This window comes from Pseudorasbora parva, chromosome 18, assembly GCF_024679245.1.
Source record: "Pseudorasbora parva isolate DD20220531a chromosome 18, ASM2467924v1, whole genome shotgun sequence".
In the NCBI taxonomy this organism is placed as follows: Eukaryota; Metazoa; Chordata; class Actinopteri; order Cypriniformes; family Gobionidae; genus Pseudorasbora; species Pseudorasbora parva.
In genome coordinates this window covers 43,598,597-43,622,274 of record NC_090189.1, presented here as the reverse complement: position 1 = coordinate 43,622,274, position 23,678 = coordinate 43,598,597, and the positions used below count along the sequence as shown (strand labels likewise).

The window sequence follows — 23,678 nt, the reverse complement described above, 5'->3', positions numbered from 1 at the left end:
TGTTTCTGAAACTGGTTAATGTTGGCAACCTGACGTTAGCTGGCCTGGCCCATAATTTACTTACAGCAACAAGCATTCTCTCAGTTGGTGTTAGCAATATATTTTTAAATCAATAATGACATCAATTGGAGGAGCCAATTAATTCGAATTAGGCTAAAAAAAACAACAACTTTTTATGGGATTTCAAAGGGCCCTCTCCCTAGACGGGCATCAAACACAACCCTGGCTCTTTTCGTTTATATTTAAAACATTAAACACATTAATATGTGCTTTCAGACAAGTGTGCATATTATCACTGTAATAAAACACAACTCTCTCTTTTTTAAAATGTCAGTTTATGTATTATAGCCATTATAAAAGTACGAGTAAAAGGTATAAGAAGAAATAAAGCAAACAATTCAGTCAAACATAAAGTCAGCGCTAGTGGGCAACAAGAGTAACGTAAAGTTAAATAGCTTAAACATAAAGTAATGAAACTTCACTTTGCCCTCAGCCTAAAGATTTGCCAGGGAACAAATTATAGATCCATGAGACCAAAGATTTGACGAATTATAAGTCATGTTTAACCACTACAGAGACAGCAGAGTCAGCGGCAGACGTCAGAAGGTCACGCCGAGGAAAGGCTGCTCTCCCCGGGGTAAACGAGCGATGAGCGCCGCTGATCGACTGGATCGCAGAACTCCGAAAACGCCAAATCAAATATTCAGATATGCGCTCTCTTTAGAAATAAACTCAGGTTTGAGATTTAAAGTATATTCTCGACTGAAAAAGTCTTAAAAGTACATTTCGTCCCACATTAAGTAGTATTTTTAAATTATGGTTTCTCTTGTTGCGGCTGTTGTTATGGCAACAAAATACTCCCTCGGCTGCTATTTTGAACCAAACTCTATTTTTACTAAAAGAGCGCTCTTGCCAACTTTTCTAGACGCACCCAGGTGTCCCCTGTGTTATTTCTGTACCCGTTACTCGGTGTTGATGTGTGTTAATCCATCCCTCACCTGTTGGGCTGTCCTGCGAGCTGTTTTCCGCCGGATCTGATGCGCTGGTGTTGGGATTGCTCTCCTCAGGTAAATACTCAAACGCATCCACGAACTCGTCGTCGCTGCTCTCCATCTCCTCAGGTCTCGCTACTGTAGACGACATTTTAGACAACTGCTTACCGGGAGACTTCAGGTGTGTGTGACACTTCGTGCAGATTTTTCTCTCTGATATTCGCCGAACTCAACTTGCTCAGCGCGATCGGGTTATAAGCACTGTCCGTCTGTGACGTCACGATCAGAACTGCCGCGCCGGTGACGTCACACATCATGGCCAGTCGAGCGCGAAGCTGAGGCCAATGACGCGAATTTATCCATCTTTTGTATATTTCTGTCTTAAATGTATGTGATCCAAAATACAGCAAAAACAATATTGGGAAATATTTTACAATTTAAAATTACCTTTTTTCTCTCTCTCTCTCTGTGAATATATAGGCCTAGTAAAGTATAATTTATTCCTGTGATCAAAGCGGAATTTATCATCATTTTAGTCTTCAGTGTCACATATCCTTCACAAATCACTTTGATATGAGGATTTGAGCTCAATAAACATTTATTATTATCATTAATGGTGAAAACAGTTGAGTAGCCTACATTTTTATTTAGGATTATATAATGAATAGAAAGTTAAAAACACTTCCCATTTTTGGGAAACATATTCAACCAGGACGCATTAAATGTCTGAAGTGACAGTATACACATTTATAATTCTGCAAAAGCTGTATATTTTTATTGATCTTTAATATAAAGCTTTTGCATTATAAATGTAGGTCTAGGCTATCTTTAACCCTCTAGAAATGTAATATTGTGATATATTATTACAATTTAAAATAATTGGTTTTCAATGTATTATGCTTTAAATTATCATTTTGTTTCTGTGATCAAAGCTGAATGTTCAGGATCATTCCTCCAGTCTTCAGTGATCATGATCCTTCAGAAATCATTCTCAGATGAGGATTCATTCTCAAAGTTGGAAACAGTTCTGCTGATTAATATTTGTTCATAACCTGTGATACTTTTTATAATACTTTGATGAATAAAAAGTAAAAAAATAAATAATAAAAAAAGAAGCTAATGTTTTAAAAACAGAAATCTTTTGTAACCGCAATATACACTACTGGTCAGTCATTTGTTTTCTTTCTTTCTTTCTTTTTCTTTTTTTTAAATAAATCAATAATTTTATATAGCACGGATGTGTTAAGTTAAATTGATAGTAAAGGAGATTTATATTATTTGAAAATATGTTTTTATTTTGAATAAATGCCGTTCTTTTAAACCTTTTATTCCTCAGATATATTAATCAGCAGAACTGTCTCCAACACTCATAATAAATCAGAATATGAGAACGATTGCTGAAGGATCATGTGACGCTGAAGGATCATGTGACGCTGAAGGATCATGTGACGCTGAAGGAATGATCCTGAAAATTCAGCTTTTCACAGAAATAAATACTAATTTAACATATAATAAATTGAAAACCAAATATTTAAATTGTAATAATATACCACAATATTAAATTTGTTTTCTGTATTTTTGATCAAATAAATGCAGGCTTGATGAGCAGAAGAAACTTCTTTCAGAAACATTACACATAGTAATGTGTCCAAACTTTTATATATATATAAATAAAATACTCCATTCTGGGCTCTAGACTAACGCCTCGACCTGCAGCAAGGGTTACACCAACTGCCTTTTGTTGCTCGCTCAAGCACATGATTATCAATGACTGCATGTTGATCAATACTCATTTATATACTCTGATCATTGGCAATGCGAGTCATTTAAAGGGTTAGTTCACCCAAAAATGAAATGTCTGTCATTAACTCCTCTCCCTAATGTCGCTCCACACCCGTAAGACCTCCGTTCATCTTCACACACAGTTTAAGATATTTTATATTTAGTCCGAGAGCGTATGCAAGTGTATGCACACTATACTGTCCATGTCCAGAAAGGTAATAAAAACATCATCACAGTAGTCCATATGAGACATCAGTGGGTTAATTAGAGTCTCTTGAAGCATCCAAAATACATTTGGGTCCAAAAATAACAAAAACTACGACTTTATTCAGCATTGCCTTCTCTTCCGCGTTTGTGTTCAAACCTCAAATAAAGATTCAAACGGTTATGAGTCAGTGATTCGGATCGCCACAATGCTCTGGGACTAAAATATAAAATACCTTAAACTGTGTTCTGAAGAGGAATGGAGGTCTTAGGGGTGTGGGATGACATTAGGGTTAGTCATTAATGACCTCAATTTCACTTTTGGGTGAACTAACCCTTTAATGACAGAATTTTTGGCTGAAGTAAAAGTTTGACATGTGTACAATTGATGTGAAAGGTTGGCACAATTGCAGCTATGTAATAAAGCATGTTTCCTACGTCAGTGAAATGTCTTTATTAATCTTCTTCCTGCTCTTCCTTTGACCAATTGGCTTCTTCCAAGCTGACTGTGTGTGTTTGCAAACGTAGAGTTTATGTATCCATTTCAAGGTGTTTGGTGTTACTGTTGAACACATCAATACTTCAGTGAAAACAGTTGAACAGAAACTATGTTGGAAAGCAGGACTTTATAGTGACGTTGCTATTTCAACGTTGATTAGATTTGCAAAATCTAAACTAAATTCAACGGTTATCCAACACTGGCACCTGCCGTTGATTCAACAGCGGCTCAATGTTAAAATGCCAGCTGGGAAATGTGGACTGGATTTGAAAATATCAATTCATTTAATGATTTTCAAATATATTTCTGCATTAATATAATTAGTCTTCTTAACTTAGCACATGTAAGAAAATTAGTTCAACATATATTTTTTTGCTCTTCCAACATTTTATTAATTGGATTTTTTAGTGTTGTGACATCCCTAATTACTACTAGAATTAAATTACTACCACTAGTAATATGAATTGGAGATGTTGCTGATATGATCATTCATAGTAGTAGTAATAGTAGAGATTTTTCCTTTTACTATAAATCATTTACTCACAAATCTGTTCTCTCTAGAAATAAGCATTTTTCAAGCATATGGCTGTTTGGTAGCTGTATAATACTTATTGTACATTGTTGCTATTTAAAAAAAATAGATGAACTGTTAATAAATGAAAAACTAATCTTTGGCACATTTTATTTCCAGAATGATAGTGATATATCATGATTTTCTTGAAACATATCGTGTGTCAGAGAGTCGCTGGTGTTGTGAGAGTTATCGTTGGTAACGGGTTGACATTAACTCTTTTGCTCACCGGCCACCGTGGCTAGTGGTTTTCCAAAGTTAGCCACTCAGCATTTTCACTGGCCACAATTTTCCTGTTTGGAAATTACATTTTATATGATTAAAGTTGACTTTGGCATGCTTAAATTACTTGATTTTGAATCATTTTACTTGATTTAGAAGATTTAAAACCCTTTCAAACTTTCACATGCAGACTGACCCCCCAAATCAAGACTACATTGTATATCAGCTGGGATGTGCAGGCGGGCAAGGGCTGGGCAATATAATAGATTATAATAGAATACACTATAATAGGCTAATATTAGAAATGTAATATGATAGGCTATGAGTTATTTTACTTAGGCTATATATATATATATATATATATAATTTTAAAAAATACCATAAGCAAATTACAAAAACAATAGTTAATAAAAATAAAAATTCAGATACTAATACATATTTATGTATAGGGCTTGGGCGCCGCGTTGCATTCTGGGACGTTGCGGCCATGTTGATGGCCTCGCGAAAGTAAACATACAGCAAGTCGAATGAGGAAAAGCAGAGTTGGGAGAAAGAAAAAACATGTTAAAATCCTGAAAGGGATGTGGAATTTACCGGGATACGTTAAATAGGGAAGGCAGGGACCGCTATAGAGACAAAATCGGAACTATTAAAGTTTTGGATCCACATGCATTTCCAAAGAAAGAGCGGAGCACCGACGACGACGAAAACTTTATTTTGTTGGTCCCCAACAGACATTCTACTGACTATAAGTAACTTTGCAACTACAATTCAACTTATTCTACTAACCCGAACCCCAACACATATAACCATAACCTACCAGTCTACTAACAGTACAGTTAATACTCTAATTAGTGTTAGTTGACATGCTGAAAACATAGTTAGTAGAATGTTTAAAGTGGACTATCGAAATAAAGTCTAACCAAAACGTATATATTATTATTATTATTATATAAGAAATTGCACTGCCTCCGTTTTTATTTGTTATTGCAATGTTATTGTTTACTATATTTATAATTTGCACTTCCTCCATTTTCTGTGTCTTTTGTTATTATTTTATAGATACCTTATATATTTACATATATATTCAAATATAATACATTTATTTGCTTATATAGTATTGAAAGAATTTATTTTTTAAAAAAGTGTATTTATTATTGTTATATAAAGTGCACTCCGTTAATTTTATGTGTTCATTTTTTATTTGTAACCTTTTACCTTGAAGCATTCCACATTTCTGTGTTCTCAGGTTGCACTACTTGCAAATAAACACTAAAAAACATCTGATTGTGTGACAAATCTTGCTTTTTGCACATCGTACTGTTATTACTTCTTGTCCGTGGTTGCGCCTCCAAGCATGAAAGCGGTGGAAAGTTAATCCATTTTCGACATTTCCCATGGTGATTATGTGTTCCGCTGTTAGCCTACACCCCAAAATGCAGCAACGGTTTACCATAGTTGAAATAACGCCAAAATAATCAAATTAAGACACACGACTGAGAGGGAGTACGTCTATAAACAGTGCGCAGTAGTCCGAGTAGCAGTAAAGGATGCCATCAACATGGCCGCCACGCCAAGTAATGACGTCATGACGCCCAAGCCCTATTACATTTATTTAACATCTGTAGTTGTTTGATTAACATTAATGACAGACAGGTATTTAATTGGGCTGCTGAATGCATGGATGTAATATTTGTGACACATTTCCAGTTATTACCCACCTGTTCACGAACACTTAAACCATAACTGACTGTGTTCATGCGATGGACATTTTGACATCAGTGTGCGCAACTGCGGGTGTATTTGTGAGAGAGAGAGAGAGAGAGAGAGAGAGAGAGAGAGAGAGAGAGAGAGAGAGAGAGAGAGAGAGAGACAGAGAGAGAGAGAGAGAGAGAGAGAGAGACAGAGAGAGACAGAGAGAGAGAGAGAGAGAGAGAGAGAGAGAGAGAGAGAGAGATTTTGTTGTGTGTCATTCAGCGCGATTCCGCCTATCTTGCCGTCGCTAAGTATGAATAATTGTAGTTGAATGGTAGCCAATTTTGTGATACGGTCTTGGCATTTCATTTAGCTGTAAATAATATTCAACCCGCCAAGGTGGCTAGTAGGAGTGGCTGCCGTACCGCCACAGCTGAAATCTACCCGCATTTGGCGGGTTTGCGGGTGTTAATGTCAAGCCCTGGTTGGTAAAATATCATGATAGTGTCATATCGATTTATCCTGTGATTCTCACCCCTAATAGTTATATAATACTTGATGTACTGCTTAATGCTGCATATTTGTAAAACTGCTGTGAGGGTGTTTCAAACACAACATCTATGGGATTGATGGTAAAAAAAAAAAAAAAAAAAAAAAAAACTTTTTACTGCAGCTAGCAAGCTCACTATTATCCCTCTCTCTCTGAAAGTTATGAAACTGTTACTGCATTTCTATTTTGCGATTTGAGCAAATGGTGACAATATTTAATGTACTCCTCCAGTCACCACTAGAAAAGTTAAACTCAACTACAATGACTTCCACTCTGAGAAAGCCAGAAATGTGAAAAGGGTCTATGAAGCTCAACAAAAAAAACTACACTATCACTGAAGTGAAGGCTAATGAGTATTCAGTTGATAAAGGACAATATAATGTTGCAACTAAATGTAGGGACCAAATGAGTGCTTGTCATGCCGTAAAGCCAGCCAATCATGAAACAGTGTCAAGCAGCCGCTCTGGAGAAGCTGCGCAGAAAGCACCAGTCAGCTGCTCGAGCCACTTACAGCACTTTGGAATTGGCATGATCTCACGTCAGACAATTTCTACCCAGAATGCACTGCTAAAGTAAGCCACTGACCAGTCTGTGCGTTGCTGCATGAAGTTGAACAAGCCTTTTGAGAGCACAGAAATATGATAGGGAGAACAAAGAAATATAACAAGTCAGATACAAGCAAGAATTGATGTCAGCTTTATTGAGGAACTTTCTTTTGCCCTTGAACCACCACAGGACCAAGTGTAGCCTTGCCTTCCCACTGAACACCTAGAGAGAGGAGAGCCAGGTTAGAGCCGTTAAAACGTCAAACGCAACCTTAAGAGCAAAAGTTACTAACCTCCATAGGGAGAAGCAGCAATTCCACCATCAGGACCACATGTTGAGTCACAGCAACCACAAACTTGGTCATTTCCATCAGCAGCAAACCACCTGAACCAAGACAAAGACACCACCTTCAACATGAGCAAAGGCAGCTTTAAAATAAGATAAAAAGCAACGTACCCATTGGCAAATGAACAGGACTTGTGCTGAGCGTCACTGGGTGCAGAAGCAATAGTTGCCTTCACAACACATGTTATGTAGATCTGCAAGGGATGACAAACACGTCAGAAAACCAAAGAAGATGGGAAGAGAAGTCGAATTAACTCATGATATGCGTAGTACATACAGAAGGACTGGAGCTCTCCTGGAACACGAATGCCTCCAGCTGGATCTGGACCTTGTCAACCTGGGACCGAGGCATGAAGCGGGAGCTGGAAGCTGTAGCCTTGGCATCCACAAAGCACCTGAAGACAAAGAGCAACTCAACTATAGAGAAAGTGAGCAACTAGACCCTAGCCATGACTGGTTAAAAAGCAACCAAAACGGTCCTATAGCATCAAGGGCCATGACCTTACCCATGATTCTCAATGAAGGAATATCTCGGAAGGGAGTTCACATCAGGCCCTTGAGTGGCCACACAGCTGTCCACAAACACACGCAGAGGCACATGATTGTACTGCTTCACAGATGCCTCAATGTTAATAATGCCACCCAGGAAATAGATGGATGAAGGTCTCTGACTGGACCAATCATCTACAGAGAAAGAGGGAACATTTTAGAAAAATAAAATGTAAATCCTTATTCTTGTTTATTAAAAACCTGTACCAACCCATCATAAGCTTCAGGGAAAACACCAAGACTTCTTCACCAACCTCCGTTGAGGCATAAGGGACCCATGTTGGCCTCAAGGCATCACTGCTTACATTCTGAAGCCTGTGGTTCATTAAAGGATCCATTAAATGGGCTCCCCGTTGCACGAGGGGAAGTGAAAGTCACAGACCACTTACCTTTGATAGTGGCATTGAACACCAACAACTGCACCCTCGACCCGGGTAATCGGAGTACCTGCAAGAGCCTCAGGGGTGTAGGTAAGAGAGAAGGTGTAGACAAGCTCATCCTCATTCATCTGGAAGAGATTGAAGTAGTTAAAACAACTGTTCCTCACTAAGATGATTGGGTGAACCACCCTTTTAAGAAAGGTTTATACCAGCTGCCCTGGCATTGCAAATACTACAGCCATGTGAACTGACACTCCTTGAGGACTTTGGATATCCTCAACTAGAATAAACAGATTCAGGAGTACTTACCATCTGCACGCTGTTGCAGTCCTGTAACTCATACTCAAAGATGAGCACCTTAGACTGAGAGTCCTGACCAACAACAGGACAGCCGCCTAAAGACAGGCCAGTTGGCTGGATCAAATGACCATTGCTAAACAAGTCCTGCTGGACCTCTACAAGAACCCGGTTCTCTCCGCATTGAACCGCTACGCTGCTGGGAGTCACGGGTTGCCTCAACTGGAAGTTCACCGCCAACTCGCTCTGCACCTCGGGAACAATGGGATACTTCCAATCCAAAGGCTTCACTGGACCCTGCAACAGCTGCTTCTCCTGAAGGCCAAAAGGCTCCTGTGCAAGGCCTCTGGAGGAAGAACCCAAAGGACTCTGAAACTGAGAAGACACTTGCAAAGCGTTCTGGAGCCCTGGAGGAGAAAGGGCAGGACTTCTGGAAGCTGGATCGGATTTTGGCCCCATGCTTCTTGGACTTTGACTGTATCTCAAACTTCCCCATGCATTAGGCAGATCAAATGCAACAATCATAACCACCACTAAGACACCTTTCAGAAACTCCATCATAGCAAACTTTGACACAAATGCCACAACACACACCAGTGCTTGGCTTGGCCATTTTGTACAGCATTGAGTGAAGGTGGCTCCTCCCCTTTTAGTTTAATTGATTACCTTTGATTCTCCTCTGGACCTGTAGAGTTTATCCATCTCTGGCACCCACAGCTCTGCGGTTTGTATGTCTGCGTTTACACTGGCACAAAAAAATCTGATTTTTTTACTCACATCTAACCCAGATCAAAATTTGTTGCATGCATATAAACGCAAAAATATATATATTTTTTGCATCCATTTTGAGCCACTCCCAGATGTGTTTTTAAATCAGATACATATCCGATATCTGGACATCTGACCAACGCCTAAATATGAATATCTTATTCCCATTGGCAGTCCAAGCCACCACCAGCCCAGAGTAACACATTTGGCCACAAAGATAGCTTTTTATGTCGTATTATGAAGCAGATGTGCCTGTATAAGCTCACATTAAAATTTCTGCTATTATCCGGTCTATCCGTTGTCAGATTGAGCTGCAAACATCCATGACAGATTTGAACTTATCCAAACAGGAAAATAATCATGGCCACCCGACATGAATTTTCCGGCAAGGAGCCAAAAACCGAAACATGAAGTCCGACACTTTCTGCCTCCTATAGGGATGCTTGTGCTGTTTGAATAGTTTATCAAAGATGGAGTGAAATAAATGCAATATTTGTCAAATACACAGATGTTTCAAAGAGATCATAGTTATTAGGGGTGGGACAAAAAAAATCGATATGCCGACGAGACGTTATCGATACTCTAGCACCAAGTATCAATATATGTTTTGTATAGGCTACATAGGCCTACCCACAGCTGCGTTCAGTCGCTTCCGTGTTTATCTAAGCGCAGGGCTCCAGACTGGATATATACTTATATACTGGATATATACTCCAGACTGTAGCCGAATATACACTAGCGTCTGAGAATATTAAACTGCAAAATACTATTTAATAATTACTGAACTCTTTTATATGGAAGCCCGTTTCCGCCACTAAATAATAAAAAAATAATAATAATTGCGACATTTTATCTCACAATTGCGAGTTATGAAGTCATTGATCTGCCGCGTCCCGACACGAGTTGTGTCGTGAACACATTATAATAAATATTTTAACTGTATTTTTAGCTGATAATGATGGAATTATTGTCTTATTACCTGAGAGGCATTAATATCTCTGAGCAAACGCGCTCTTGAGGGGATTTTAAATGCAAGCTTTGGCACTGAAACAGAACGGATGAGGTGATAACGTTCATATTCTGATGTGTTATTATGGAAATATAATCCCCAGAACATCACCACCCTCAGAATGTGCTGTATTTCACGATTTCCTGAGAGAACGAGTGTTCAGTAATGACACGTCCAGTTGGGCCTATAACATGTCGCTATACATACAGTCACCTGAGCGTGGCGCTGCTGGGATCATATTTCATTAATAACGCATCAGAATATGCTGTAAGGCAGGATTTCGTTTGAGAATGAATTGTATTGACCTCCATATGTGCTCGGTTTTGATCATATTATGATATGAAAGGTTTAAATTATGACAATCAAGAGACAAGGTGACACACACACACACACACACACACACACACACACACACACACACACACACACACACACACACACACACTATGACTGGTAATTCATGCTTACAAAATAAATGTATTAATATTTTATAACGATAGTCCGTTAAAAACCAGAAATCAGTTCAATAGTTCATTTATTAATATAAAGCTCATGTTTAATTCTTGCATCTATACCAAATATCATCAGTGGTTGGACAGTTTTTATGCATTTTGTTTCGTGATCTGACCGGAACAAATAGAAAGTCTCTGCAGCGGCGTTAAGCGATTGAAGCGCTCGTCTGTGTGTCGACTGCACAAGCACGCGCCACTGATAACAGCGGCAAGAGCGCCAGATCGCCTCTTATAACACACCAATGAAATGATGCTCTTCTAGTTAACCAGAGATGTTTTAGTTAGGTTCATCCGTGCATGAAGAGGTTTCAATGTTTCAAAAAGAACTGACTCACACACAACCGAAGAACACACACACACGCACACAACCGAAGGACACACACACACACACACAACCCGAAGAACCGACTCACTCACACACCACATTCAGATAATCACAACCTTGAGGCGGATGGGCTATAACAGCAGAAGACTGTTGAAAAATGTTGTCTGGTCTGATGAGTGTCGATTTCTGTTGAGACATTCAGATGGTAGAGTCAGAATTTGGCGTAAACAGAATGAGAACATGGATCCATCATGCCTTGTTCCCACTGTGCAGGCTGGTGGTGGTGGTGTAATGGTGTGGGGGATGTTTTCTTGGCACACTTTAGGCACCTTAGTGCCAATTGGGCATCGTTTAAATGCCACGGCCGACCTGAGCATTGTTTCTGACCATGTCCATCCCTTTATGACCACCATGTCCCCATCCTCTGATGGCTACTTCCAGCAGGATAATGCACCATGTCACAAAGCTCCAATCATTTCAAATTGGTTTCTTGAACATGGCAATGAGTTGACTGAACTAAAATGGCCGCCACAGTCCCCAGATCTCAACCCAATAGAGCATCTTTGGGATGTGGTGGAACGGGAGCTTCGTGCCCTGGATGTGCATCCCACAAATCTCCATCATCTGTAAGATGCTCTCCTATCAATATGGGCCAACATTTCTAAAGAACGCTGTCAGCAGCTTGTTGAATCAATGCCACGTAGCAACATGAAATCATGACTTTGCGTAAACATACACGCCACTTTCTAAAGGCAAGTGTTATCTATACGCATTTTGAGCTATCCGCGTACATGTCTACGCCGTGTGATTCCGCGTGTGTGTCTACGCCTAAACGAACCATCATCTCCAGGTGTATTTCGCCGTGTGATTCCGCGTGTGTGTCTACGCCTAAACGAACCATCATCTCCAGGTGTATTTCGCCGTGTGATTCCGCGTGTGTGTGTCTTTGCCTAAACGAACCATCATCTCCAGGTGTATTTCGCTGTGTGATTCCGCGTGTGTGTCTACGCCTAAACGAACCATCATCTCCAGGTGTATTTCGCTGTGTGATTCCGCGTGTGTGTCTACGCCTAAACGAACCATCATCTCCAGGTGTATTTCGCTGTGTGATTCCGCGTGTGTGTCTACACCTAAACGAACCATCATCTCCAGGTGTATTTCGCCGTGTGATTCCGCGTGTGTGTCTACGCCTAAACGAACCATCATCTCCAGGTGTATTTCGCCGTGTGATTCCGCGTGTGTGTCTACGCCTAAACGACCCATCATCTCCAGGTGTATTTCGCTGTGTGATTCCGTGTGTGTGTCTACACCTAAACGACCCATCATCTCCAGGTGTATTTCGCTGTGTGATTCCGCGTGTGTGTCTACGCCTAAACGACCCATCATCTCCAGGTGTATTTCGCCGTGTGATTCCGTGTGTGTGTCTACACCTAAACGAACCATCATCTCCAGGTGTATTTCGCTGTGTGATTCCGCGTGTGTGTCTACGCCTAAACGAACCATCATCTCCAGGTGTATTTCGCTGTGTGATTCCGCGTGTGTGTGTCTACGCCTAAACGACCCATCATCTCCAGGTGTATTTCGCTGTGTGATTCCGCGTGTGTGTCTACGCCTAAACGAACCATCATCTTCAGGTGTATTTCGCTGTGTGATTCCGCATGTGTGTCTACACCTAAACGACCCATCATCTCCAGGTGTATTTCGCTGTGTGATTCCGCGTGTGTGTCTACGCCTAAACGAACCATCATCTCCAGGTGTATTTCGCCGTGTGATTCCGCGTGTGTGTCTACGCCTAAACGAACCATCATCTCCAGGTGTATTTCGCTGTGTGATTCCGCGTGTGTGTCTACGCCTAAACGAACCATCATCTCCAGGTGTATTTCGCTGTGTGATTCCGCGTGTGTGTCTACGCTTAAACGAACCATCATCTCCAGGTGTATTTCGCTGTGTGATTCCGCGTGTGTGTCTACGCCTAAACGAACCATCATCTCCAGGTGTATTTCGCTGTGTGATTCCGCGTGTGTGTCTACGCTTAAACGAACCATCATCTCCAGGTGTATTTCGCTGTGTGATTCCGTGTGTGTGTCTACGCTTAAACGAACCATCATCTCCAGGTGTATTTCGCTGTGTGATTCCGTGTGTGTGTCTACGCCTAAACGAACCATCATCTCCAGGTGTATTTCGCTGTGTGATTCCGCGTGTGTGTGTCTACGCCTAAACGACCCATCATCTCCAGGTGTATTTCGCTGTGTGATTCCGCGTGTGTGTCTACGCCTAAACGAACCATCATCTCCAGGTGTATTTCGCTGTGTGATTCCGCGTGTGTGTGTCTACGCCTAAACGAACCATCATCTCCAGGTGTATTTCGCTGTGTGATTCCGCGTGTGTGTCTACGCCTAAACGAACCATCATCTCCAGGTGTATTTCGCCGTGTGATTCCGCGTGTGTGTCTACGCCTAAACGAACCATCATCTCCAGGTGTATTTCGCCGTGTGATTCCGCGTGTGTGTGTCTACGCCTAAACGAACCATCATCTCCAGGTGTATTTCGCTGTGTGATTCCGCGTGTGTGTCTACGCCTAAACGAACCATCATCTCCAGGTGTATTTCGCTGTGTGATTCCGCGTGTGTGTCTACGCCTAAACGAACCATCATCTCCAGGTGTATTTCGCTGTGTGATTCCGCGTGTGTGTCTACACCTAAACGAACCATCATCTCCAGGTGTATTTCGCCGTGTGTTTCCGCGTGTGTGTCTACGCCTAAACGAACCATCATCTCCAGGTGTATTTCGCCGTGTGATTCCGCGTGTGTGTCTACGCCTAAACGACCCATCATCTCCAGGTGTATTTCGCTGTGTGATTCCGTGTGTGTGTCTACACCTAAACGACCCATCATCTCCAGGTGTATTTCGCTGTGTGATTCCGCGTGTGTGTCTACGCCTAAACGACCCATCATCTCCAGGTGTATTTCGCTGTGTGATTCCGTGTGTGTGTCTACGCCTAAACGAACCATCATCTCCAGGTGTATTTCGCTGTGTGATTCCGCGTGTGTGTCGACGCCTAAACGAACCATCATCTCCAGGTGTATTTCGCCGTGTGATTCCGTGTGTGTGTCTACACCTAAACGAACCATCATCTCCAGGTGTATTTCGCTGTGTGATTCCGCGTGTGTGTCTACGCCTAAACGAACCATCATCTCCAGGTGTATTTCGCTGTGTGATTCCGCGTGTGTGTGTCTACGCCTAAACGACCCATCATCTCCAGGTGTATTTCGCTGTGTGATTCCGCGTGTGTGTCTACGCCTAAACGAACCATCATCTCCAGGTGTATTTCGCCGTGTGATTCCGCGTGTGTGTCTACGCCTAAACGAACCGTCATCTCCAGGTGTATTTCGCCGTGTGATTCCGCGTGTGTGTGTCTACGCCTAAACGACCCATCATCTCCAGGTGTATTTCGCTGTGTGATTCCGCGTGTGTGTCTACGCCTAAACGAACCGTCATCTCCAGGTGTATTTCGCCGTGTGATTCCGCGTGTGTGTGTCTACGCCTAAACGAACCATCATCTTCAGGTGTATTTCGCTGTGTGATTCCGCATGTGTGTCTACACCTAAACGACCCATCATCTCCAGGTGTATTTCGCTGTGTGATTCCGCGTGTGTGTCTACGCCTAAACGAACCATCATCTCCAGGTGTATTTCGCCGTGTGATTCCGCGTGTGTGTCTACGCCTAAACGAACCATCATCTCCAGGTGTATTTCGCTGTGTGATTCCGCGTGTGTGTCTACGCTTAAACGAACCATCATCTCCAGGTGTATTTCGCTGTGTGATTCCGCGTGTGTCTACGCCTAAACGAACCATCATCTCCAGGTGTATTTCGCTGTGTGATTCCGCGTGTGTGTCTACGCTTAAACGAACCATCATCTCCAGGTGTATTTCGCTGTGTGATTCCGCGTGTGTGTCTACGCTTAAACGAACCATCATCTCCAGGTGTATTTCGCTGTGTGATTCCGTGTGTGTGTCTACGCCTAAACGAACCATCATCTCCAGGTGTATTTCGCTGTGTGATTCCGCGTGTGTGTGTCTACGCCTAAACGACCCATCATCTCCAGGTGTATTTCGCTGTGTGATTCCGCGTGTGTGTCTACGCCTAAACGAACCATCATCTCCAGGTGTATTTCGCTGTGTGATTCCGCGTGTGTGTGTCTACGCCTAAACGAACCATCATCTCCAGGTGTATTTCGCTGTGTGATTCCGCGTGTGTGTCTACGCCTAAACGAACCATCATCTCCAGGTGTATTTCGCCGTGTGATTCCGCGTGTGTGTCTACGCCTAAACGAACCATCATCTCCAGGTGTATTTCGCTGTGTGATTCCGCGTGTGTGTCTACGCCTAAACGAACCATCATCTCCAGGTGTATTTCGCTGTGTGATTCCGCGTGTGTGTCTACGCTTAAACGAACCATCATCTCCAGGTGTATTTCGCTGTGTGATTCCGCGTGTGTGTCTACACCTAAACGAACCATCATCTCCAGGTGTATTTCGCTGTGTGATTCCGCGTGTGTGTCTACACCTAAACGAACCATCATCTCCAGGTGTATTTCGCTGTGTGATTCCGCGTGTGTGTCTACGCCTAAACGAACCATAATCTCCAGGTGTATTTCGCTGTGTGATTCCGCGTGTGTGTCGACGCTTAAACGAACCATCATCTCCAGGTGTATTTCGCTGTGTGATTCCGCATGTGTGTGTCTACGCCTAAACGACCCATCATCTCCAGGTGTATTTCGCCGTGTGATTCCGCGTGTGTCTACGCCTAAACGAACCATCATCTCCAGGTGTATTTCGCCGTGTGATTCCGCGTGTGTGTCTACGCCTAAACGAACCATCATCTCCAGGTGTATTTCGCCGTGTGATTCCGCGTGTGTGTCTACGCCTAAACGAACCGTCATCTCCAGGTGTATTTCGCCGTGTGATTCCGCGTGTGTGTCTACACCTAAACGAACCGTCATCTCCAGGTGTATTTCGCCGTGTGATTCCGCGTGTGTGTCTACGCCTAAACGAACCATCATCTCCAGGTGTATTTCGCTGTGTGATTCCGCGTGTGTGTCTACACCTAAACGAACCATCATCTCCAGGTGTATTTCGCTGTGTGATTCCGCGTGTGTGTCTACGCCTAAACGAACCATCATCTCCAGGTGTATTTCGCTGTGTGATTCCGCGTGTGTGTGTCTACGCCTAAACGAACCATCATCTCCAGGTGTATTTCGCCGTGTGATTCCGCGTGTGTGTGTCTACGCCTAAACGAACCATCATCTCCAGGTGTATTTCGCCGTGTGATTCCGCGTGTGTGTCTACGCCTAAACGAACCATCATCTCCAGGTGTATTTCGCTGTGTGATTCCGCGTGTGTGTGTCTACGCCTAAACGAACCATCATCTCCAGGTGTATTTCGCCGTGTGATTCCGCGTGTGTGTCTACGCCTAAACGAACCATCATCTCCAGGTGTATTTCGCCGTGTGATTCCGCGTGTGTGTCTACGCCTAAACGAACCATCATCTCCAGGTGTATTTCGCTGTGTGATTCCGCGTGTGTGTCTACGCCTAAACGACCCATCATCTCCAGGTGAATTTCGCTGTGTGATTCCGCGTGTGTGTGTCTACGCCTAAACGAACCATCATCTCCAGGTGTATTTCGCCGTGTGATTCCGCGTGTGTGTCTACGCCTAAACGAACCATCATCTCCAGGTGTATTTCGCCGTGTGATTCCGCGTGTGTGTCTACGCCTAAACGAACCATCATCTCCAGGTGTATTTCGCTGTGTGATTCCGCGTGTGTGTCTACACCTAAACGAACCATCATCTCCAGGTGTATTTCGCTGTGTGATTCCGCGTGTGTGTCTACGCCTAAACGAACCATCATCTCCAGGTGTATTTCGCCGTGTGATTCCGCGTGTGTGTCTACGCCTAAACGAACCATCATCTCCAGGTGTATTTCGCTGTGTGATTCCGCGTGTGTGTGTCTACGCCTAAACGACCCATCATCTCCAGGTGTATTTCGCCGTGTGATTCCGCGTGTGTGTCTACGCCTAAACGAACCATCATCTCCAGGTGTATTTCGCTGTGTGATTCCGCGTGTGTGTGTCTACGCCTAAACGACCCATCATCTCCAGGTGTATTTCGCTGTGTGATTCCGTGTGTGTGTCTACGCCTAAACGAACCATCATCTCCAGGTGTATTTCGCTGTGTGATTCCGTGTGTGTGTCTACACCTAAACGACCCATCATCTCCAGGTGTATTTCGCTGTGTGATTCCGCGTGTGTGTCTACGCCTAAACGACCCATAATCTCCAGGTGTATTTCGCTGTGTGATTCCGTGTGTGTGTCTACACCTAAACGAACCATCATCTCCAGGTGTATTTCGCTGTGTGATTCCGCGTGTGTGTCTACGCCTAAACGAACCATCATCTCCAGGTGTATTTCGCCGTGTGATTCCGCGTGTGTGTCTACGCCTAAACGAACCATCATCTCCAGGTGTATTTCGCCGTGTGATTCCGTGTGTGTGTCTACACCTAAACGACCCATCATCTCCAGGTGTATTTCGCTGTGTGATTCCGCGTGTGTGTCTACGCCTAAACGAACCATCATCTCCAGGTGTATTTCGCCGTGTGATTCCGCGTGTGTGTCTACGCCTAAACGAACCATCATCTCCAGGTGTATTTCGCTGTGTGATTCCGCGTGTGTGTGTCTACGCCTAAACGAACCATCATCTTCAGGTGTATTTCGCTGTGTGATTCCGCATGTGTGTCTACACCTAAACGAACCATCATCTCCAGGTGTATTTCGCCGTGTGATTCCGCGTGTGTGTCTACGCCTAAACGAACCATCATCTCCAGGTGTATTTCGCTGTGTGATTCCGCGTGTGTGTCTACGCCTAAACGAACCATCATCTCCAGGTGTATTTCGCCGTGTGATTCCGCGTGTGTGTCTACGCCTAAACGAACCATCATCTCCAGGTGTATTTCGCTGTGTGATTCCGCGTGTGTGTCTACGCTTAAACGAACCATCATCTCCAGGTGTATTTCGCTGTGTGATTCCGCGTGTGTGTCTACGCCTAAACGAACCATCATCTCCAGGTGTATTTCGCCGTGTGATTCCGCGTGTGTGTCTACGCCTAAACGAACCGTCATCTCCAGGTGTATTTCGCCGTGTGATTCCGCGTGTGTGTGTCTACGCCTAAACGACCCATCATCTCCAGGTGTATTTCGCCGTGTGATTCCGCGTGTGTGTCTACGCTTAAACGAACCATCATCTCCAGGTGTATTTCGCTGTGTGATTCCGCGTGTGTGTCTACGCCTAAACGAACCATCATCTCCAGGTGTATTTCGCTGTGTGATTCCGTGTGTGTGTCTACGCCTAAACGACCCATCATCTCCAGGTGTATTTCGCCGTGTGATTCCGCGTGTGTGTCTACGCCTAAACGAACCATCATCTCCAGGTGTATTTCGCTGTGTGATTCCGCGTGTGTGTCTACGCCTAAACGAACCATCATCTCCAGGTGTATTTCGCTGTGTGATTCCGCGTGTGTGTCGACGCCTAAACGAACCATCATCTCCAGGTGTATTTCGCCGTGTGATTCCGCGTGTGTGTCTACGCCTAAACGAACCATCATCTCCAGGTGTATTTCGCTGTGTGATTCCGCGTGTGTGTCTACGCCTAAACGAACCATCATCTCCAGGTGTATTTCGCTGTGTGATTCCGCGTGTGTGTGTCTACGCCTAAACGAACCATCATCTCCAGGTGTATTTCGCTGTGTGATTCCGCGTGTGTGTCTACACCTAAACGAACCATCATCTCCAGGTGTATTTCGCTGTGTGATTCCGCATGTGTGTGTCTACACCTAAACGAACCATCATCTCCAGGTGTATTTCGCTGTGTGATTCCGCGTGTGTGTGTCTACGCCTAAACGAACCATCATCTCCAGGTGTATTTCGCTGTGTGATTCCGCATGTGTGTGTCTACGCCTAAACGACCCATCATCTCCAGGTGTATTTCGCCGTGTGATTCCGCGTGTGTGTCTACGTCTAAACGAACCATCATCTCCAGGTGTATTTCGCCGTGTGATTCCGCGTGTGTGTCTACGCCTAAACGAACCATCATCTCCAGGTGTATTTCGCCGTGTGATTCCGCGTGTGTGTCTACGCCTAAACGACCCATCATCTCCAGGTGTATTTCGCCGTGTGATTCCGCGTGTGTGTGTCTACGCCTAAACGAACCATCATCTCCAGGTGTATTTCGCCGTGTGATTCCGCGTGTGTGTCTACGCCTAAACGAACCATCATCTCCAGGTGTATTTCGCTGTGTGATTCCGCGTGTGTGTCTACGCCTAAACGAACCATCATCTCCAGGTGTATTTCGCCGTGTGATTCCGCGTGTGTGTCTACGCCTAAACGAACCATCATCTCCAGGTGTATTTCGCCGTGTGATTCCGCGTGTGTGTGTCTACGCCTAAACGACCCATCATCTCCAGGTGTATTTCGCCGTGTGATTCCGCGTGTGTGTGTCTACGCCTAAACGAACCATCATCTCCAGGTGTATTTCGCCGTGTGATTCCGCGTGTGTGTGTCTACGCCTAAACGAACCATCATCTCCAGGTGTATTTCGCTGTGTGATTCCGCGTGTGTGTGTCTACGCCTAAACGAACCATCATCTCCAGGTGTATTTCGCTGTGTGATTCCGCGTGTGTGTGTCTACGCCTAAACGAACCATCATCTCCAGGTGTATTTCGCCGTGTGATTCCGCATGTGTGTGTCTACACCTAAACGAACCATCATCTCCAGGTGTATTTCGCTGTGTGATTCCGCGTGTGTGTCTACGCCTAAACGAACCATCATCTCCAGGTGTATTTCGCCGTGTGATTCCGCGTGTGTGTCTACGCCTAAACGAACCATCATCTCCAGGTGTATTTCGCTGTGTGATTCCGTGTGTGTGTCTACGCCTAAACGAACCATCATCTCCAGGTGTATTTCGCTGTGTGATTCCGCGTGTGTGTGTCTACGCCTAAACGACCCATCATCTCCAGGTGTATTTCGCTGTGTGATTCCGCGTGTGTGTCTACGCCTAAACGAACCATCATCTCCAGGTGTATTTCGCCGTGTGATTCCGCGTGTGTGTCTACGCCTAAACGAACCATCATCTCCAGGTGTATTTCGCCGTGTGATTCCGCGTGTGTGTCTACGCCTAAACGAACCATCATCTCCAGGTGTATTTCGCCGTGTGATTCCGCGTGTGTGTCTACGCCTAAACGAACCGTCATCTCCAGGTGTATTTCGCCGTGTGATTCCGCGTGTGTGTCTACGCCTAAACGAACCATCATCTCCAGGTGTATTTCGCTGTGTGATTCCGCGTGTGTGTGTCTACGCCTAAACGACCCATCATCTCCAGGTGTATTTCGCTGTGTGATTCCGCGTGTGTGTCTACGCCTAAACGACCCATCATCTCCAGGTGTATTTCGCTGTGTGATTCCGCGTGTGTGTCTACGCCTAAACGAACCATCATCTCCAGGTGTATTTCGCCGTGTGATTCCGCGTGTGTGTCTACGCCTAAACGAACCATCATCTCCAGGTGTATTTCGCCGTGTGATTCCGCGTGTGTGTCTACGCCTAAACGAACCATCATCTCCAGGTGTATTTCGCCGTGTGATTCCACGTGTGTGTCTACGCCTAAACGAACCATCATCTCCAGGTGTATTTCGCTGTGTGATTCCGAGTGTGTGTCTACGCCTAAACGAACCATCATCTCCAGGTGTATTTCGCCGTGTGATTCCGCGTGTGTGTCTACGCCTAAACGACCCATCATCTCCAGGTGTATTTCGCCGTGTGATTCCGCGTGTGTGTCTACGCCTAAACGACCCATCATCTCCAGGTGTATTTCGCCGTGTGATTCCGCGTGTGTGTGTCTACGCCTAAACGAACCATCATCTCCAGGTGTATTTCGCTGTGTGATTCCGCGTGTGTGTCTACGCCTAAACGAACCATCATCTCCAGGTGTATTTCGCTGTGTGATTCCGCGTGTGTGTCTACGCCTAAACGAACCATCATCTCCAGGTGTATTTCGCCGTGTGATTCCGCGTGTGTGTCTACGCCTAAACGAACCATCATCTCCAGGTGTATTTCGCCGTGTGATTCCGCGTGTGTGTGTCTACGCCTAAACGAACCATCATCTCCAGGTGTATTTCGCTGTGTGATTCCGTGTGTGTGTCTACACCTAAACGAACCATCATCTCCAGGTGTATTTCGCCGTGTGATTCCGCGTGTGTGTCTACACCTAAACGAACCGTCATCTCCAGGTGTATTTCGCCGTGTGATTCCGCGTGTGTGTCTACACCTAAACGAACCATCATCTCCAGGTGTATTTCGCCGTGTGATTCCGCGTGTGTGTGTCTACGCCTAAACGAACCATCATCTCCAGGTGTATTTCGCTGTGTGATTCCGCGTGTGTGTCTACGCCTAAACGAACCATAATCTCCAGGTGTATTTCGCCGTGTGATTCCGCGTGTGTGTCTACGCCTAAACGAACCATCATCTCCAGGTGTATTTCGCCGTGTGATTCCGCGTGTGTGTCTACGCCTAAACGAACCATCATCTCCAGGTGTATTTCGCTGTGTGATTCCGCGTGTGTGTCTACGCCTAAACGAACCATCATCTCCAGGTGTATTTCGCTGTGTGATTCCGCGTGTGTGTCTACGCCTAAACGACCCATCATCTCCAGGTGTATTTCGCTGTGTGATTCCGCGTGTGTGTCTACGCCTAAACGACCCATCATCTCCAGGTGTATTTCGCCGTGTGATTCCGCGTGTGTGTCTACGCCTAAACGACCCATCATCTCCAGGTGTATTTCGCTGTGTGATTCCGCGTGTGTGTCTACGCCTAAACGACCCATCATCTCCAGGTGTATTCCGCTGTGTGATTCCGCGTGTGTGTCTACGCCTAAACGAACCATCATCTCCAGGTGTATTTCGCCGTGTGATTCCGCGCGTGTGTGTCTACGCCTAAACGAACCATCATCTCCAGGTGTATTTCGCTGTGTGATTCCGTGTGTGTGTCTACGCCTAAACGAACCATCATCTCCAGGTGTATTTCGCTGTGTGATTCCGCGTGTGTGTCTACGCCTAAACGAACCATCATCTCCAGGTGTATTTCGCTGTGTGATTCCGCGTGTGTGTCTACGCCTAAACGAACCATCATCTCCAGGTGTATTTCGCTGTGTGATTCCGCGTGTGTCTACGCCTAAACGAACCATCATCTCCAGGTGTATTTCGCCGTGTGATTCCGCGTGTCTACGCCTAAACGAACCATCATCTCCAGGTGTATTTCGCCGTGTGATTCCGCGTGTGTGTCTACGCCTAAACGAACCATCATCTCCAGGTGTATTTCGCCGTGTGATTCCGCGTGTGTGTCTACGCCTAAACGAACCATCATCTCCAGGTGTATTTCGCTGTGTGATTCCGTGTGTGTGTCTACGCCTAAACGAACCATCATCTCCAGGTGTATTTCGCTGTGTGATTCCGCGTGTGTGTCTACGCCTAAACGAACCATCATCTCCAGGTGTATTTCGCTGTGTGATTCCGCGTGTGTGTCTACGCCTAAACGAACCATCATCTCCAGGTGTATTTCGCTGTGTGATTCCGCGTGTGTGTGTCTACGCCTAAACGAACCATCATCTCCAGGTGTATTTCGCTGTGTGATTCCGTGTGTGTGTCTACGCCTAAACGAACCATCATCTCCAGGTGTATTTCGCTGTGTGATTCCGCGTGTGTGTCTACGCCTAAACGAACCATCATCTCCAGGTGTATTTCGCCGTGTGATTCCGCGTGTGTGTCTACGCCTAAACGAACCATCATCTCCAGGTGTATTTCGCTGTGTGATTCCGCGTGTGTGTCTACGCCTAAACGAACCATCATCTCCAGGTGTATTTCGCCGTGTGATTCCGCGTGTGTGTCTACGCCTAAACGAACCATCATCTCCAGGTGTATTTCGCCGTGTGATTCCGCGTGTGTGTCTACGCCTAAACGAACCATCATCTCCAGGTGTATTTCGCTGTGTGATTCCGCGTGTGTGTCTACACCTAAACGAACCATCATCTCCAGGTGTATTTCGCCGTGTGATTCCGCGTGTGTGTCTACGCCTAAACGAACCATCATCTCCAGGTGTATTTCGCTGTGTGATTCCGCGTGTGTGTCTACGCCTAAACGAACCATCATCTCCAGGTGTATTTCGCCGTGTGATTCCGTGTGTGTGTCTACGCCTAAATGAACCATCATCTCCAGGTGTATTTCGCTGTGTGATTCCGCGTGTGTGTCTACACCTAAACGACCCATCATCTCCAGGTGTATTTCGCTGTGTGATTCCGCGTGTGTGTCTACGCCTAAACGAACCATCATCTCC

The 23,678-nt window shown here is 44.7% G+C and overlaps 1 protein-coding gene and 1 long non-coding RNA gene across 2 annotated transcripts in view; one reads left to right on the top strand and one right to left on the bottom strand.

Annotated features, from left to right (window-relative positions):
• Positions 1–23,678, top strand: part of LOC137046779 (uncharacterized) — a 57,532-nt gene that overhangs the window by 17,046 nt on the left and 16,808 nt on the right. The gene's annotated exons all lie outside the window — the stretch shown is intronic.
• Positions 174–9,190, bottom strand: LOC137046767 (zona pellucida sperm-binding protein 3-like). The gene is made up of 9 exons (XM_067424164.1): positions 8,645–9,190; positions 8,345–8,463; positions 8,167–8,270; positions 7,913–8,090; positions 7,684–7,801; positions 7,518–7,600; positions 7,354–7,445; positions 7,254–7,283; positions 174–193 (listed from the first exon to the last, which is right to left on the bottom strand). Exons 1-9 carry the CDS (start codon positions 9,188–9,190, stop codon positions 174–176), a joined length of 1,290 nt encoding a protein of 429 aa, XP_067280265.1.

Coding starts and splice junctions, on each gene's coding strand:
- LOC137046767 (XM_067424164.1), bottom strand. CDS start 9,190: ATGGAGTTTCTGAAAGGTGTCTTAGTGGTGGTTATGATTGTTGCATTT. Junction 7,601..7,683: donor AGGAGAGCTCCAGTCCTTCT/GTATGTACTACG, acceptor CATCCCTTGCAG/ATCTACATAACATGTGTTGT. Junction 7,446..7,517: donor TCCTGTTCATTTGCCAATGG/GTACGTTGCTTT, acceptor GTCTTGGTTCAG/GTGGTTTGCTGCTGATGGAA.